Here is a 16,487-nt window from a genome sequence, read left to right as displayed (position 1 = left end):
GTAGTGATGGGAAGGAAGTAATAGAAAGTTAGTGCGAGAGGAATTATTTTTCCAGCTGCATCACTTCTCCAATTATGTTCACCACACAGTCACACAAACATTCACACCAGCACAACAGGAAAGACCTTTTCTCAAAAGGTCTACACTCTACAGATATGCAATTAATATGAATACAGAAATATTTTTCTGAGTGTTGCTGAACTCCATGTAAGTAATCTCCCTATTTTGATGGTGAAAGGCTGAGAATTAAGGCAAAGCTGGTTCTGCAAACTGCTAATTAGATAAAATCCTGTGTAGCACATTTCCTCCAGTCATTCCAGAGTTAAAACACAGCAGGAAACCATGTAATGCTATTGAGCACACTCTTGCTTCTGCAATAGTCTCCAAGTAATTTTGCAATGTATGTTCTTGTTTATCCTTACAAAGTAAGACTGACAACTGTATCAGCAAGGAAAAGAAAAAAGGAAGAAAAATCTGATTTCAAGGGCTGAAGTGTTAGCCTATTGCTGAGGACTAGTTCAAGTGTGCGGAAAGATGCCATTTCAACTAATGAATCATACGTCTTCAAATAATGTTGATATAATTTATTTTAATTAAAACTAATCAAAGAGACCTCCTTACAATCTCTTCTCATTCTCAGTTTCTAGGTGTTAAGCCTTCCTTGTTGCCTTCCTCTGTGTCTTTTGTAGTCTGTAGAATACTTGCTGGCCAGAAATGCATATAGCAAGTGTTCAAAATGGGGGCTCTCCAAAAAGGTTTGTGAAAACATGCTATTTGTTTCCAGTAATTTTCCTAATGAATTCTCTCAGAGGACAGTAAGCTGATAGTTGAAAAAAAAATAGAAACCCAACAAAAACAAACACACAAACAAACCCCCACTGAAATCAGTATTTTCCTATCTTGCAGAACTTCTCCTACCAAAGACAAGGATTTTTCTGTAATTAATATCAAATGTGTTCTCTGCTATACCTGGGATGAAATAGGAGGAAGAAAAGGTGAAAAAATGAATAGATAAATGTAGGTAAAAATTATTTTTACAAGAAAATTTAAAAATTCAGTGCTGATCCTTGTTCAATAGAAACCTCAAAGAGGTATTTCCAAATTAGTAATCTGATGCAGAAATTCAGAAAGTCTTTCCAAAGACATAAGTCAACAACACAGTCCATGCTACCTTAATGACTCAATAGGATGTACAGCCATGTTAAATATAAGGAAAAAACTCAAACTCACTAAATTCAGGTGCTTTTAATTAATTTTAAACAGCAAACATGGTGGGAGGAGAGGGAGTAGAAGGAACAACAAAAATAAAGAAACAAAAAAAACAGTCGTAACTTCAAAGAAGTCCTTTTATTTGTGGCATTTTCTTTCACTTATAGTAATATGCTTTCACTGTTCTTCCCAGCAGACTCCTACCAAGGAGATTAATTTAAATGCCAAATCTTGCATGAGAGGTAAAAAACACTGAAATCAGTTACCAAGTATATCAAAACACCATCAAACATTTTTTTTTGCAATTTGAGAGATACCATACAAAATGAAATGCCAGGTGTTTCTTCTGCAGTTTCAGAGTGCTAGTACATGCAATGTTATTTTTTCCCTGTATAAACTGAGAAATAAGCTGCCCCTGTGGATGGGAGACTGCTTACTCTTCTGATGGAATCTGTAACACACTTTGCATTATAAGGAAAAGGCCAATTCTGCTCAACAACATGTTGTGCCCTTCAGTATCTGATTTTATGTACCATTCCATGGATAGCTGGTTTTAACAGCTCATTTGTCTTCAAGTGCAGCTTTTGAAACTGAATATTTTTATGCTTTCTCTGGAAGCAGATAGCATCAGACCTCTTTTGTGAGGGCAAATACAGAACCACAATGAGAACATCCAGTTTATACAAAACAAAAAAATCCACATAAATGAGATACTGTCTGAAGCATTAAGATTATTAGATACAAAAAGGAAGACTTTATAAAGAAAAATATTCATTGAGTACAAAACTATCCACTTCAGAATTTTTATACTATCCCCTGGAGTGTTTAGTATTGGTCAGGAATCTCACTGATTCATGATGCCAGACAGAAAAAGCTCTGGGGCCATTCATCACGTGCCAACAACCAAAAAAAAACTTGGATAAATAGCAAGGAGTTTAAGAATTAAGAGCCTATTTCAGTCTTGTATTTAGCAAACTCTAGAAATAATCAGGGAGTTCCAGCAGGACAACATTGACATTCAAAAGAATGCATTGCAATGCTTCACACACATAGGGAATCTCTAGGACCAGTAGCATGAACCAGTTAATCTATCCTGATGTCAACACAGAATAATCCTACAAAAGGAAAAGGAAGTAGCATTTTATTTTACTCACAGATCATTTATGTTTGTTATTAATTTTACTAGCAATAAAAAATTAATAAGAAGCATAAATAAAATATGAATCTGTAAAATAAAATATTTAACAAAAAGAATGCAAATTCAGTGAAAGAGGAAGGAAATTATTTTAAGTAAGTTCCCTTAATAAAGATTCAAACATTCACATGGGATTAAATTATAGCATCTCTATTGTTCCCTAATAAACACTAGGAAATAGAGGTCATTATTCTACATCCCTGATAGCTTGCTGCTGAAGTCATTGGAAATGCAGTGGGGATAAATCTGACTTTTTATCCTATTTACAGTACATGTGAAGCCCAAGAGTAGTGCTGTTTGGTTGGAGTTTTTTTAATGCACCATTTACCAACAGCATCACTAAATTAACACCACCACAAAATGACAGACCTCATCAAAACCTAAGGCTGTACATCATAAAAGAAGGTATCTTATGAGTTATTTTTTCCTTTATTTTCTTTTTAAGGGAAAATGTGTGATGCACGGCCTCTGTTTTTTTCTACTTGTCCATTTTCTAGCATCAAGGAATAAAAGACAAGTATAAAAGAAACTGACTTGCAATAATCACCATATTATTAGTGCTGCCAGTAATATTGGCCACAAAGCCTTACAAAACAGAGTATTTATGTAACATACAGTTACATTTGACTTTATATTTCAGTGTTTTTCCCAATAATACTGTTCATAGTGTCTTGTTTCATTAGTTTCTTCTGAATAAAAAAAAAAAAATAGTTCCTTCTGGTTCTTTATCCAGGAAGGAGAGAAGACTTGCTAAATACTTCTCAAACTATTTCCTTGACCACTGGCAACACTTCATTTATACATTCAGTGGACAAGTACTCCAACAGTGTGTTCACCAAGACAAAAATATAATTTGACTTATGAAGAATTTAATAGGTATCAGTTAGAAATAAATTAGTCACATGAATATATACTTTTTTAGACTTTTTATATTCAAATCTGATTAATACACTTATATGTATGCTCATAATTTAATAAAATAAAGTTCAATGCAGGGAAATAAGGCCATTAGCTAGCTTGCAAAATTAATATTTGTCATTCCATATTCTCATACATCCTATATGAGGATGTGTCTTTTACTGTCAAATGCTACAAGAATTAAAAGAAAGTTGAAAATAGTACAATGAAGTATATCCAAAAATAGCCACAACATTGTCTTTCTCCAAGCCTTCTACAAAATTTCAAAAACAACAAGCTTTTTTAAAATAACTTTTGCATGTTTTCTCTTTTTATGCAGAAGGAAATTAAATTCTTAAGGACCTGCATGCCATGCCTCAAGCTTTCCCATCAGCTGAGAACTTTGTTTAATATCGTCACTAAGCTGCAAATTGGCTGACTTTAAGTGCTTTCAGCAGAGAAATCTTAGGGTATACATAATGCTCTAAACTTCCTCAGAAGCAAGCAAAAGTGCTCTGAAGATTCCACTGTTAAATTACAAGTTTTTCAAGTAAAAAAACTTATACTAGGGATCTATTTGGCACACTGATCCTCACAGAAAACTCTGGATTCTGTGACGACATGTAGAAAACTTCAGTAAGAAACTGGGGAATAAAAAACCCAGATCTTTGAGAAAGGTGATACTTTTACTCCAGTAATAATTAAACAAATTCCACCAACAGGCACCTCAAACTTTTGAGACCTAGAGAAATTCTAAGTTTTATAAACTTTCTCATGCAAATATAACTACCATGAAAACTGTGTGTTCTCATTCTGGACATGGAATGGGAACTGAATGAGGTTATTCCAAACTGAACAAAATGTTGTTCAGTAATTACAAGTAATTTCCCGTCAAGAGCAGCTTTTCCATATATGAAGACCCTGAGGGAACCCACACTGGAGCAGCCTGTTCCTGGAGGGCTCAAGCCTGTGGAAAGGACCCATGCTGGAGCAGGTCATGAAGAAACACAGCCCATGGGAAAGACTCATGTTGGAGAAATTTCTGAAGACTGTTCCCCAAGGGAGGGACCAGTACTGGAGCAAGAGTGTGAGAGTCCTCCCCATGAGGAGGAAGGAAGTGCAGCCCTCATTCCCTGACCTTCTCTGCCACTGGCAGGGAGGACATAGAGAACTGGGTTTAAAGTAAAGCCTCAAAAGAAGGGAGGGGAAGGAGACATTTCTTTAAGATTTGGGTTTTGTTTCTTATTACTCTGATTTGTCATTAAATGAAGCAGATTTACCCAAGCTGAGTCTGTTTTGCTCATGACAGTGATTGCCAAGTGATCTCTCCCTGCCCTTATCTCAACCCATGAGCCTTCCCTTGTATTTTCTCTTCCCTGCCCAGATGAGAAGGGTAGTGACACAGCAGCTTTGGTGGGCACCACTAATCCAACCAGGGTCAACCTACCACACTTAGCTATACAATACATGCATTCCCATAGAAATCATATTGATATAGAACAAAATGTATTATTCCATCTGACTGGTCTTTTTTCACTTAATAATATTTTTTTCCTTCTTTTATGCTAAAGGCCTTCCTACATCTTTTGAAAAAACACTATATGGCAAGCTCAAATTATAAACCAGAGAGAGGCCATAAACTTCTAAAACTGAGAACAGTAGTGCCTCCTCTGAGAGGAAAAACAGAGGGGAAAGAAAAGAGAGAAAATAATAGGAAATGTTTTTACATATTATGAAAGACTAACAAGTTTGAAAAATAAAACCCTCACCTATTCATTGTTGGTTTTTTTCCTAATAGTTAACTCATAACAATCTTTAACTTAAACTGGAAAGCTATTAATTTAAAAACATTGTTTAACTAAGGAACTAATAAGTGTTCTGCTAACTGACTTTTAAGGTGGTAAGTATAGAACACTCACCTCACTCTTCCAGCCACCCAGGAAAAAATGTTTCACATGAAGTATAAAAAAAAAAAAAAAACTTTTATACATTTAAGTGATATTAGCTATGCAACTGTACTAAATAAATGGAAGGACTTTGCCATTTAAAAATATTTATATAAACAGGAATAGTGGGAGAGCAATTCTATGGCTATTTACTTCTAGGTTAAGACAAATTTATATAAACTTTTTTTCTGAATTAGTAAATTTGTTCCAGTCTGAGTCATAAAAGCCTTACCTCAATGTTCTAAGTACCCGTAAGAGAAAGGAAAATCAGGACAGACATAATCTTTGGATGGATTAGAGCTAGTTAAACTTTCATGAGATTTAGAAGTCCCCCTACTGATGTTAATTCTTAGCTCACTCTTTTATTCATGACTGATTCACAAGTAAGGACAAAAACAGCTTCACTGCTTAGCTGGATTTTTTTTTAAATAGTTCCATAAAAATACACTTAAAGCTTCTTTAACAGAGCTATATTTGAATAAAAATATAAAAATCAAAGCAAACAGCAGCAAACAGAAGCAAACGCATAAGGACACCCTGTCAATGGATGACTCTGGCAAGACTGATCCATAATGCATTCTACAAGAGTTTCTCTCAGGTGATTAATTTCTTTCTCTTCTTATCCAATTCTTGGATTACTAGCACACATTCATGGGACAACACTCAAGAGTATTTCATTAAATACAAATAAAGATCTATGTCTCCAGTATAAGATTTGTGCAGGAAGGGAAAGGTACACCAGCATTCAAAGCTTATTTTGGGTCAGGGAGCAGGGAGGTAGGAAATTGAGAGAAAACAATTTTTAAATCGACACAAAAGCCTTTGGTTGAACAGTTTAATAAAAATTGCTGCAGTTTGTGGTAGTACATTTCTGCCATTTCGTAAGAATTCAAAATAATTCTTATGATGTACTTAACCTCTACTACACAAATAAATTTTTTAAAAAATCACTTCAGGGAAAATAGAAAAAAGTGTACTATTTTACTCAAGGAGAGGCCAAATGTAAGATTACTGCCAGCAAACTTACCAGTCGTCTTCTCTCCTCTTCAACAGCAATCAGGAGCCGAGCAAACTCCTTCAATGACTGGGCTGAAAGGAAAACAAAGAAAAAGAATGTTCTGCTTAAAATGAGATTTTAAGACCCAGTAAGTCCATTATCTGGATTGAAGCTACAGTGACAAAATATTTCTCTTATACTGCAATGTAATCAGTAGCCTTATAACAAGATAGACTGAAGCGGGCAGCAGGTCAAGAGCAAAGAAAAAGAACCTGAGTCTTAAGAGCCATATGTATTTTAAAAATAAACTTTTTAATGGAATGTGGCAAACTGAATTTCCTGAAACATGGAAACATCAGTCTCAAAACAGAATAATTCTGCTTTCAGACACAAAATTCATTTTAGCATACCAGGAGCAGAAAAAAAATAATTAAGTTTCTCCCACTAAGGTGAGAGAACAAAGATTTGAAAGAACTACAAAAAATACTAGGGTAAAAAATTGAAACTCAACATTTGTCAAGTGTTTAGATTTTACTGCTCTTTGGCTTTATGCTTTACAAGGACAAGGTCTCAGGTGACCCAAACAGATGATTGATTTATAAGCTTTGAATTCTGTTCCAACTGGGACATAGTCTTTGCTCAAAACTGTTCTCAAATAGAAGTCAAAGGGCAGAAGCAGAGTCAATGGAAACATAATACAAGAATTAACCCCTAAAAGAGGACAAGAAAGAGGAAAACATTCTGAAAACTCTTAAGACTTTATTCTCATGTAAGCAAGTGGTACAAACCTGTCTAGAAAATATTTCTTTCCATTTGTATTACTTTCCCAAGGGCATAGGGGTTACTCAGATTCAGCATCACAGTCCCATAGGTGACAATCCCAGAGACCAATCATGTCAAGAGAGCTAAGTATCTGTTTTTACTTTCTCCTGATGCAACTTGTAGTACTTGCTGTCAATGAGAGGATGCTACATTTTGTGGTTTAAAGCTCTGAACTCAGAATACAGACAGCTAAATAATATAAACTTGAGGCAATCTCAATCATTTTGAACAAGGTAAAAAACAAACGTGGAAACAAAACTCAGATTTTCTCAAAAGAACAGGATTTAAAAATTCTTCAGTTAACCAACATATAGTGCTGACAGGATGCTAATGGAACTGCAGCTCTTAGGTAATTTTTCATCTTCTTAAATGTTTTTTGTGTTAGTCTACAATAATATGGCTTTATCCCTTCTCAATATCTCTAAAAGATTTAGGGAAATAAGCACATTTTCTAGCAAGTACTGGAATAGATCCTTTAAGAAGGAACTAGTATCTGGCTTGCCTTAGCTGCCTTGTCTGCATTCATAAACTGCTACTTAGTTTTTGGACCATTCCCAAATAATTTCTAGTCTTTATACCATCTGGACCTTGCAGAGGTCCTCCTTGCATTCTCCTTTCTCTCTCTTAACTTTTTCAGTTGATGAACACTTTGTTCCAATTTCTTCTGCAAGAAATTACATAGCTGATTTTTTTTTTTTTTTTGTAACTATGATGCTACACTTGCATATCTTGACCTCTAAGTTGTTGTTTGCTGATAATTCTTTTTTTCCCATTGTGAGTTCTTGATTTAGCCCAAATATACCTGGTAAGTTAAACATACATCTACTTGGGGCTTGAATGTTTTCCTTTAATATTTTTCCCTGAGAACACAAGTGTCAGAAGATTTTGCCAGTTATGTCGATATGAAGATTTTCATTCTGATACCTACTGAATTAACCCAATCTCTTAGTCTGCTCATAATATCCCATGAAAAAAAAAAACAAAACCAAAAAAACAGGTAAAGAAATAAGATGATAAACTGATTGGTTATACCTGACTATCCAAGTACCCAATATGAAACACTAAAATCTAAATATACAATTAGCCAGACAGACATGATTAAACTATAAGGATGTGGAGGGATGCAAGGGGAGGAGTGTAAAAGAAACCCAAAACAAAAACCAGTGCAAGAAGCTTTTGATTCATCCTTTGAATTTCAAGGCAGAACCAGAGTTTTTTGTTTCAAAGTTGAAATATTTGCTCAAGATTTAAATAAATTCAGGTTAGCCACAGGAAAAAAGCATATAAAATATGTTGTGTAAGTGTGCAAATCAATATTTTCCTCAATATTTAACACTAATACAAAGGTACTAGTCTGTCACCTGTACAGTGCCTCAGCTAAACACTGAGAAATTGTCTCCATCTTTTCCTCCCTGTTGGCTCACCTTTGGGGGAATAAAAAGGTCAGTTTCACTAAGAACAAAGAACCTACCTTGGGAGGGAAGGGAAGGGAAGGGAAGGGAAGGGAAGGGAAGGGAAGGGAAGGGAAGGGAAGGGAAGGGAAGGGAAGGGAAGGGAAGGGAAGGGAAGGGAAGGGAAGGGAAGGGAAGGGAAGGGAAGGGAAGGGAAGGGAAGGGAAGGGAAGGGAAGGGAAGGGAAGGGAAGGGAAGGGAAGGGAAGGGAAGGGAAGGGAAGGGAAGGGATGTTTCAGATGCAGCCCACTGTCTGTCAGGATACCCAGGCATTACACACCAGCCTGACAATCTTTTCTTAGTAATGCTACAACATTTTTTTTAAATCTACTTCTTTTCAATCACAATAGATACAGAAGAATTAAAGTGAACTTTGTAAATAAAAAAAGGGGTGGAAGGAAGAAATCAAGTATTTTGCAAGAGGAAATGTCATGGGAATGTGCTGATAAGAAATAAATTCTGAAAACAAACCAATAATATTAAGTACAATTTGCAGCCCAACGTATTAAATATAAAGATATTTTTAGCTATTTTAATAAAGAATTATTGTAATTGGTGACCTATTTAAAGGAAGATGAAGTGCTGACTCAATATTTTATTCTAAGTTATTAGGCAATATTAACTTAAAAATCCCAACAGTTTTACAGTCTACTTTTTATTTAAGGGCTACTCAAAAGGACTTGTAAGATACATTTGGTAACATGATAGAAATTATGCTTGGGAAAAGCAATGCCCAATAAACAAAAAACAATTGAATGTGTACCCAGATGTATACTTGTGGTCTCACTCATCACAATCACAACAGGTTGCCAGCTGCTCTCTCTGGAGTGCTCCCAACTCAACAACGAGCTGCAAAATTTCCCTTGTCCAGGAGAAAGGGCTCCCATTATTTTATTTACCAAAAAAAAAAAAAAAAGCTACTCTCTTTACTTTTAACTGAAAAGTCTTTTAATTAATTTGCTTCATAAAGAAACAAACTAACAGTGCCAACAGCTTAAACGTTAATGTAGATAAACAATGTCCTTTTTTCCCCAATATCCTTATAATTTCAAACACATGGTACAGCTCCACAAAGAACTATAGTCACATAATTAAAAAGGAACTGAAGTTTGATGTTGAATCTGGTTTACTGTATTGAAACCAACCCAGCTGTTCATAGGAGAAAAAAAATGCACATAATAAATTTTGTGAAGTTTTTGCTATATACTTGTGTAGAGAATGTATCACCTTAAAATAGCATGCCTGTGGAAATTATTGAAGCTACTCTATCACCCTTAGCTTAATGTTTAAGAGTACAGTCTTACACTATACTACTAAATGTCACACGCAACAGATATGACATCATCTACATTTAATGACAAAGGGCTGACAAAGTGTATGACACATATAATAGTTTTGCATGACCAATACTGAATTGAAAGACATAAAGCAAATTTTGGAAGGTAATGTTCAACCAAACACAGAAATTAAAAGCTAATGTGGAAGACAATATAACTGAATGTTCTCTTCTGTGGACTGTTGCTTTAATTTCCACTTATACATTCAGTCTTAAACAACACATAGACAATTTTTACATACTCTAAAACACACAGAACAAGATTTTTTTTCAAAATGAGCAGATACCACCACCATCTTCAGATATGTGAATGCCAACATGGAAAAAGTAATACATAGATATACCACATGTTCTTATGACATCTTGCTTTATGAAAGTCAAAAATTATTTCCTTATGTCTTCCTGATGTGACTGAGGAACTTCCAGGACTGTGCAGTACATTGCTTCCAGTACTCTTTGGCAGGAAGGTCAGTCAAGTGCATCTTCCAGACTGGTTATACCTAGTACAGACTTGCTATAGCCGGCCTGAATTCATGCTTGAGCACAAACTGTAGCTAAAGTCTAGAGAGGAGTTTTTCCCTGTAAATAAATCATCACTGAAACAGAATTCAAGACAGACTATTGGCCCATAAGGAAATTTTCTAAGGATTAACACTTGTTTACTAGACTTCCATGAAAAAGCAGAATAAATGTAAGATCTATGAAGACTGGGAGAAGAGGCTTTCTTTTCCAAATCTACAATTACAGTAAATATATTATTAAATAGTTGTTAGTTAACTTTTGCATTTCCAGAGCTTTTAATGATGGGTATTAACTGCAGCCACAACAAGCAGTTTTTCAATAAATCACAACAGCAAATAAAATTTCCATCCTTCCTTCTATGGCTTTAAGGCATGTTGAAAAAGTATGTGAGGTGGTGGTGATGGGGTGGTACAGTAGGTAGGACAAGAATGGCCACAGAAGGCTTCCTTTCAGACAGAAAAAAAACAAAATTTCAGAGCAACACTGACAGGCCACAACAGGTATAAGGAGACAATCATCTGCTTTCTCAGTAATTTCTACTTAACAAGAGGGATCTGTAATGTCTATCAATAAGTAACTAAATTGGATGTCTCAAAATATCACCACTATGGTAAGTTTTCACATTACAAAATAGAATGCAGAGGACAACTGTCTTGAAAAAAGACTCCTAAGCCTGCCATTATCTTGGTCTTTCAATATGTTGACTATGAATTTAAATGGAGCCTTATTTTATACATTAGAGGTTTCCTTTACTACTGTCATGACCTGGACTGATTTGTTAATGATCCTTTTTCCCCACTATTTTCCTACTGAATTTGGTCTATAAAACATAAATGTGTACAATTACCTAGAGCTTTAAAGGGAGTTACATTTGAGTTTAATGGGAACAAGCTGAAGGATCAACACCTTAGTCTACAAACAGAAATAATGAATAATTTATGCAAATTGTGAAAAATGTGAAATGTCCTTGAACTTTAAGCAGAGTATTGGTGTCAAAGTGTTTTATAACTAATGTTGACTGGGCTGGAGCACCTTTGTAACAATTTAAAAAACAGTAGTGCAGGATGACTGCAACATTTTCCTACAGAAAAGAGCTGTTGGTTTTATTTTTAAAACACATTTTCAGAAAAGCTATATTTGGACAAGAAGACATATGTCTGATAGGTCTGATTGCCAATTATTACTCAGGTTTTCTATTTTCTTTATCTACTGCTATTTCTTCCACTATTCTACCCTAGGTCAGCTTCCCTCACTTTCCAAATGGCAACAATTTTTGGAGAAACTTCAGCTTGTAAGACTGAGCTCTGTACCATAAGTTATATTTACTGGGAAAGCAGAAAAGACCACAAAATAGGAGAGAAGTACAGAATTTGAAAGCAATGTTTATCTTAGTTATTTGTCCCCTTTTGAGTATCATTCCCAAGATAACAAAGGAAATGCAGCAACTGCTTTCTTTTGTTAAGGTTTAAGAAAAATCAGTTAAGCATTTATGTAAATTCCAGTTTGCAAGCTTGCAGCATGTCAGATATGCTTTAAGCTGAGTATTGGTGTCAAGAGATTAATTATGTTAGAAGATTCCATTGTGAAAAAAGAAGTTAGAATAGCAAGATAATGGTTCATTTCTTCATGCAGTTTCAATCTCATTTTTTATTTTGAAAATTATTATTGTAAGTGCTGCCTTATCCTTTCCATTTGGTTTCTTTTACCTTCCTAATCTAGGTATCAGGTTTTATGGATCTGTAATAAGGACCTTATGCATTCCTGTTGTCTGTGTTTACATTTACCACAGCCTCCTCAAGAACAGTAAAAAAGGCTATTTGAGCCTTCCTATAATACAGTGACATGCACTTCTAGTAATAAAAGACATAGGATGAAACAAAAATTCAAGTGTGGAGGTTTAAAGATTACATCAGCATACCACAGCATGGAAATACACTCTCAAAGTGACAATGATTTCTGCCAGAAGACAGTGGTTTAAATTTACAATCCAAATAACTACAAATTTCCTTGAAGACTTCCATCATGGGAAAGCACACTAAGGTACAAACAACCCTGTCTGGTCTGTACTGTTCTTCTGATAGAATCAAGATATTCAGACTCAATAAGTGAACATTCTTACTATTAGCTCCATAATTAGTCTGCAATGACTTAATGCAATGCTTTTTTTTTTATCAAATACTACCATGATCTGGCAGATTTTGATATATCTCCCAAGAAGCACAAGTTTCAGTGGTAACTTTGTTTCCTGCAGCAATTCCATCCTTGAACTGTGCGGAAAGGTATTTTGCCAATTTTTTTTAAATTATTGAAAATAAGCGTGCTACGTCACATAAGGAAATCCAAATTTGCCCCCAAAAAATTAATTTTAGATCAGAAAGAAAAAGCATGGCAACAGCAAAGAGACAGAGATGAAAAATTACTGTTTTAAAGCTTCTGCAAAGAAATTACACAAATGAATAATCAAGAAAATTGACAAATTAAGCCTTTTATGCCCAAATTTATGCTTCAAGGTATATGTATTGTTCTCCAAATATGATCACATGTTCCACGACATGCTGGCAAGCAGAGAATTTCATCAGGGCACAGCTACTCAAATACATGTAACTAAAAGTAAAGGAACCCCAAGGCTTCTCTTTATTTCATTTGAGTCAAGGCACTGTAAACTCAAGAGTAAATTCAGTGGTAATTTTTTTCTCCACATCATAATTAGGAGCATTTTGGCTCTTCACAGTAGTGGGACAGAGAGATGGTAGTAGGTGCTGCAAATTCCCCATGAAAACAAAACCGGCAATGAAACTATCAGATATTCAGAAACAGTCTCCCCTTTGACCTCCCCTGGTTTATAGCATTTGATCCCTGCATGCTTCTAGGCAATGTTCCCCACAGTTTCAAAGCCCTTCAATTGCAGGCCATATACGAGGCCCAAACATTTGGGTTTTGTCACACTACAAAGGTGAGACAAACCAGCAGAAGAGGCCGGCGTTTGCACAGCAAGAATGGAACCTCCCGCCTGAGCATCACACACGCGTGCCTCACACTGCAGGCCAATACGAGAACCATAAAAGGCACCAAATCAAGATCTCCGCTTCAATGAAGGCCAAAGCTCTGCAAGATGTATTTGGCAGGACAGTACTTACCATATGAGGCAATTTTAACTCAAGAGTATTTTCACTTTGCAAAACTTAATGAGCAAATATAGTAAGGTATTTTCTGAAGTTTTTTTCCTAAACATATGCAAAGCATAAAGTGCAGGGCCACTATTAGAAGTAAAAATCCTTTCCCCTTTTCAGAAACAAACCTACATCAGGGTAACCATCTAAATCCAGTTACAAACAGTGTCATTTCTGAGAATTCTTTGCTATAAAAAGGAGCTATCATTTCACAAATATTTAAACATACAAATACAAGCCTTGTACAAAAGTTAAAACAATTTTTTGAGCCAATACATTTACACTTTTCCACTCCATTACTTTTCAACAGAGCCATATACAGAAAGCTACATGTTTATATACGAACTAAAATTTGCAAGAAAGTCAGGTTATCTAGAACTCCCAGATTTACTGTCAACACTTGTCAAACACAACACTTGTAGAGATAACATAAACACACGCAATGTCACACATTTTAAATAAATCCAATTCATTGACTTAATATCAGTAAATTGCCATGCCCTACTCATGCAGAAGCTCACAAAGTAAATACAAGTAGAACATTCTAAATAGATCAAGCAAGGGCAGAACACTTCAGAGAGTCCTGAAAAAATTTTAAAGTTCATAATGGCTGTCTATCCCACAGCATGTTTGTAAAAACAAAACAAAAACAAACTCACACCAAAGAATAATTCCATTACTACCATTATACTTTTAACACTTTATTAAAAATACAGCTGCATATCTACCCTGTGTTAGTGTTCTACCCTATTTATAAAAGCAGTACAGGTATTGAAAATACATCATTCAGTTTGGAAAATTTACTTATCTTGTGTAGCATGAATTATTCAACATGGCAGAAATGTGGTAGAAAAAATTAATTCTAGACTTTACTAGTCTAAAGCACCTCTTCTGAAATATGGCATCTTGGAGTGCCAGCAAAAACATTTTAAATAATCTAAATAATTTTTTTAATTTTCTTAGCAACATGAGAAGGATCACTCAAGCAGTCATGTGCTTGCACAGAGCACTGTATCAAAACCTGTCTACAAATGACAAACTCTTTTCTTGTCTCTCCCCTTCTACAGTTCTGTGAACGGGTGGAGGCTTTCGGGATGAGTCACATCAAATACACCATTTCTGCCATGTTCTCATAGAATAAAGAGATAAGGGTTTAGATAAGTGATCATTAAAAAATACTGCATCTCTATGCCACACTACAAAATGGGGCTTTACATTATCGTACCTGTCAAAGAGAAATCAGCCTCTCTTTTCACCTGATGGAGCCACAGGCACAGCAGTAGGGCTGAGCTCCACAGCTGCAGAACTTAGCAGGGTGTGGGGAACAATATTCAATACACCAAATTCTGTCTAACAGGTACAAAGTGATCTTAAAGCACTGCTGGAGACCTACTTTGAAAAAATAGCAGCTTGAATTGGCCCCTACTGAAAACTAACAGCATTCCAGAGAAGTTAATTTCATTCCATTAATCTTTACTTCAACTAAATCGACTATTAACCTTTGACTTGAACAGATCTGGTTTTGCCAGAGTTGACTGATATCCTATCACATGTCAGAGGAAGAACAGCTCTAAAAAACATGAAATATTCAGAAATAGTTAAGTTCAAAGATGGATCCTGATGCAGTCAGACTACGGTCCTCTCTTGCTCTCCCTCCCCCATCCCAGTAGAAGGAGTTGTGATATATATGTACTAAGTGCAAATTTTTCACTCTAAGATAAGAATTGCTGCTTCAACCTCAAGTTTTTTTAATAGCTGAATAACAAGACAACATAGGAAACAACCACTGTTCAATGTACAACATTGTTTGCAGCAATGTTAAGCTGCAAAAGTAATATTAAATCATAGTGTTCCATAAACAAAGGAATTAAAAGTAATTATGACTACATTTCAGGCTTGCCAATCCCCAATTCTTCAGAGGCCCATCCATATTTTAAGTGAAGGAAAAAATCCTGATATTTTAGTCTTCCCAGCTGTACAAACCTTATTTGTGTGTGGTTCTTTATGAGTGCTGAAATAGAGGAAGTAAAAGCAGAAGCAATATATTCAGAATGCAATTGAGAATCATTAACACTGTTTTTCTGATTTTTAAAGTTTTGCATTTATTGCTTGAATAAGAGTTTAGAAGAAATATCACCAAATACTTCAACAGATGGTAGGTTGGCTATAATTGCTTAATTGAATTTAGCCCTACAAAGGGATCAAAAAGCTCCTGTGCTTAAAACTCTAAACTCTACTAAGCATTTTGATTTCAGGAAGTACAAATCCTTTATCTTACTTGCTCAGATCTGAAGATGAATATCTCAAAGCTCAGCTGATCTGTTCTGAAAATGAGTTCCTATTTCCCAAGAGGTATGCTAGCCTGACAACTCTAAAATGTTATGCCATTTTACCAGAAGTGTATTATATGCATCAGCAGTACATACTCATTATTTTCAAAACAACTCTATAAAGCAACACTCTGGCCCTCAGATTGTCTCCCTATAGGAATTCATACTTCCACTGGGATGTCCAAATCTAGAAATAATGAAATTAAGTGACAAAGGAAGGGAAAAGAGGTATGTTGAAGGCATAAGGACATAAGTAGAATAAGGACAATAAAGTAGAATACACCTTCAAGAATCCAGGAGATTGAAATATCAATAAGAGACACAAAAGCTACTTCATATTGTTCTGTGAGCGGCATGGACTTGTCCATTCATCTGCTCAGCTGCTCAGATCAAATTTTGACTCATCTTAACTCTTTAGCAGAATGCACCAGGACAACAAAGCCATTGTTGTCCATTGCCTGTCTCAACCTCTTTCTGTGCACAGTAAGAGCTGTATCTGAGACACCACAGTCTGCAGTCCAACACAGTAAAATGAACTAACATGAACTTTAGCTTCTGTTAGTACACCAGGATGCAAACTTCAGGGTTTCAGGAGAGCACCTACTGTCAGCT

At 35.4% G+C, this 16,487-nt stretch overlaps 1 protein-coding gene across 1 annotated transcript in view; it reads right to left on the bottom strand.

Moving 5' to 3' along the window:
- Nucleotides 1-16,487, bottom strand: part of ARHGAP42 (Rho GTPase activating protein 42) — a 139,257-nt gene that overhangs the window by 85,225 nt on the left and 37,545 nt on the right. The window contains exon 3 of the mRNA XM_021529328.3: nt 6,275-6,336. Coding sequence (XP_021385003.3) covers nt 6,275-6,336 — 62 coding nt within the window. The remainder of the gene's footprint in view (nt 1-6,274; nt 6,337-16,487) is intronic.

Source organism: Lonchura striata, chromosome 1 (assembly GCF_050655825.1).
Source record: "Lonchura striata isolate lonStrDom1 chromosome 1, ASM5065582v1, whole genome shotgun sequence".
NCBI lineage: Eukaryota > Metazoa > Chordata > Aves > Passeriformes > Estrildidae > Lonchura > Lonchura striata.
The sequence above is the reverse complement of the archived record's forward strand: the minus strand, read 5'-3'. Positions and strand labels throughout refer to the sequence as shown.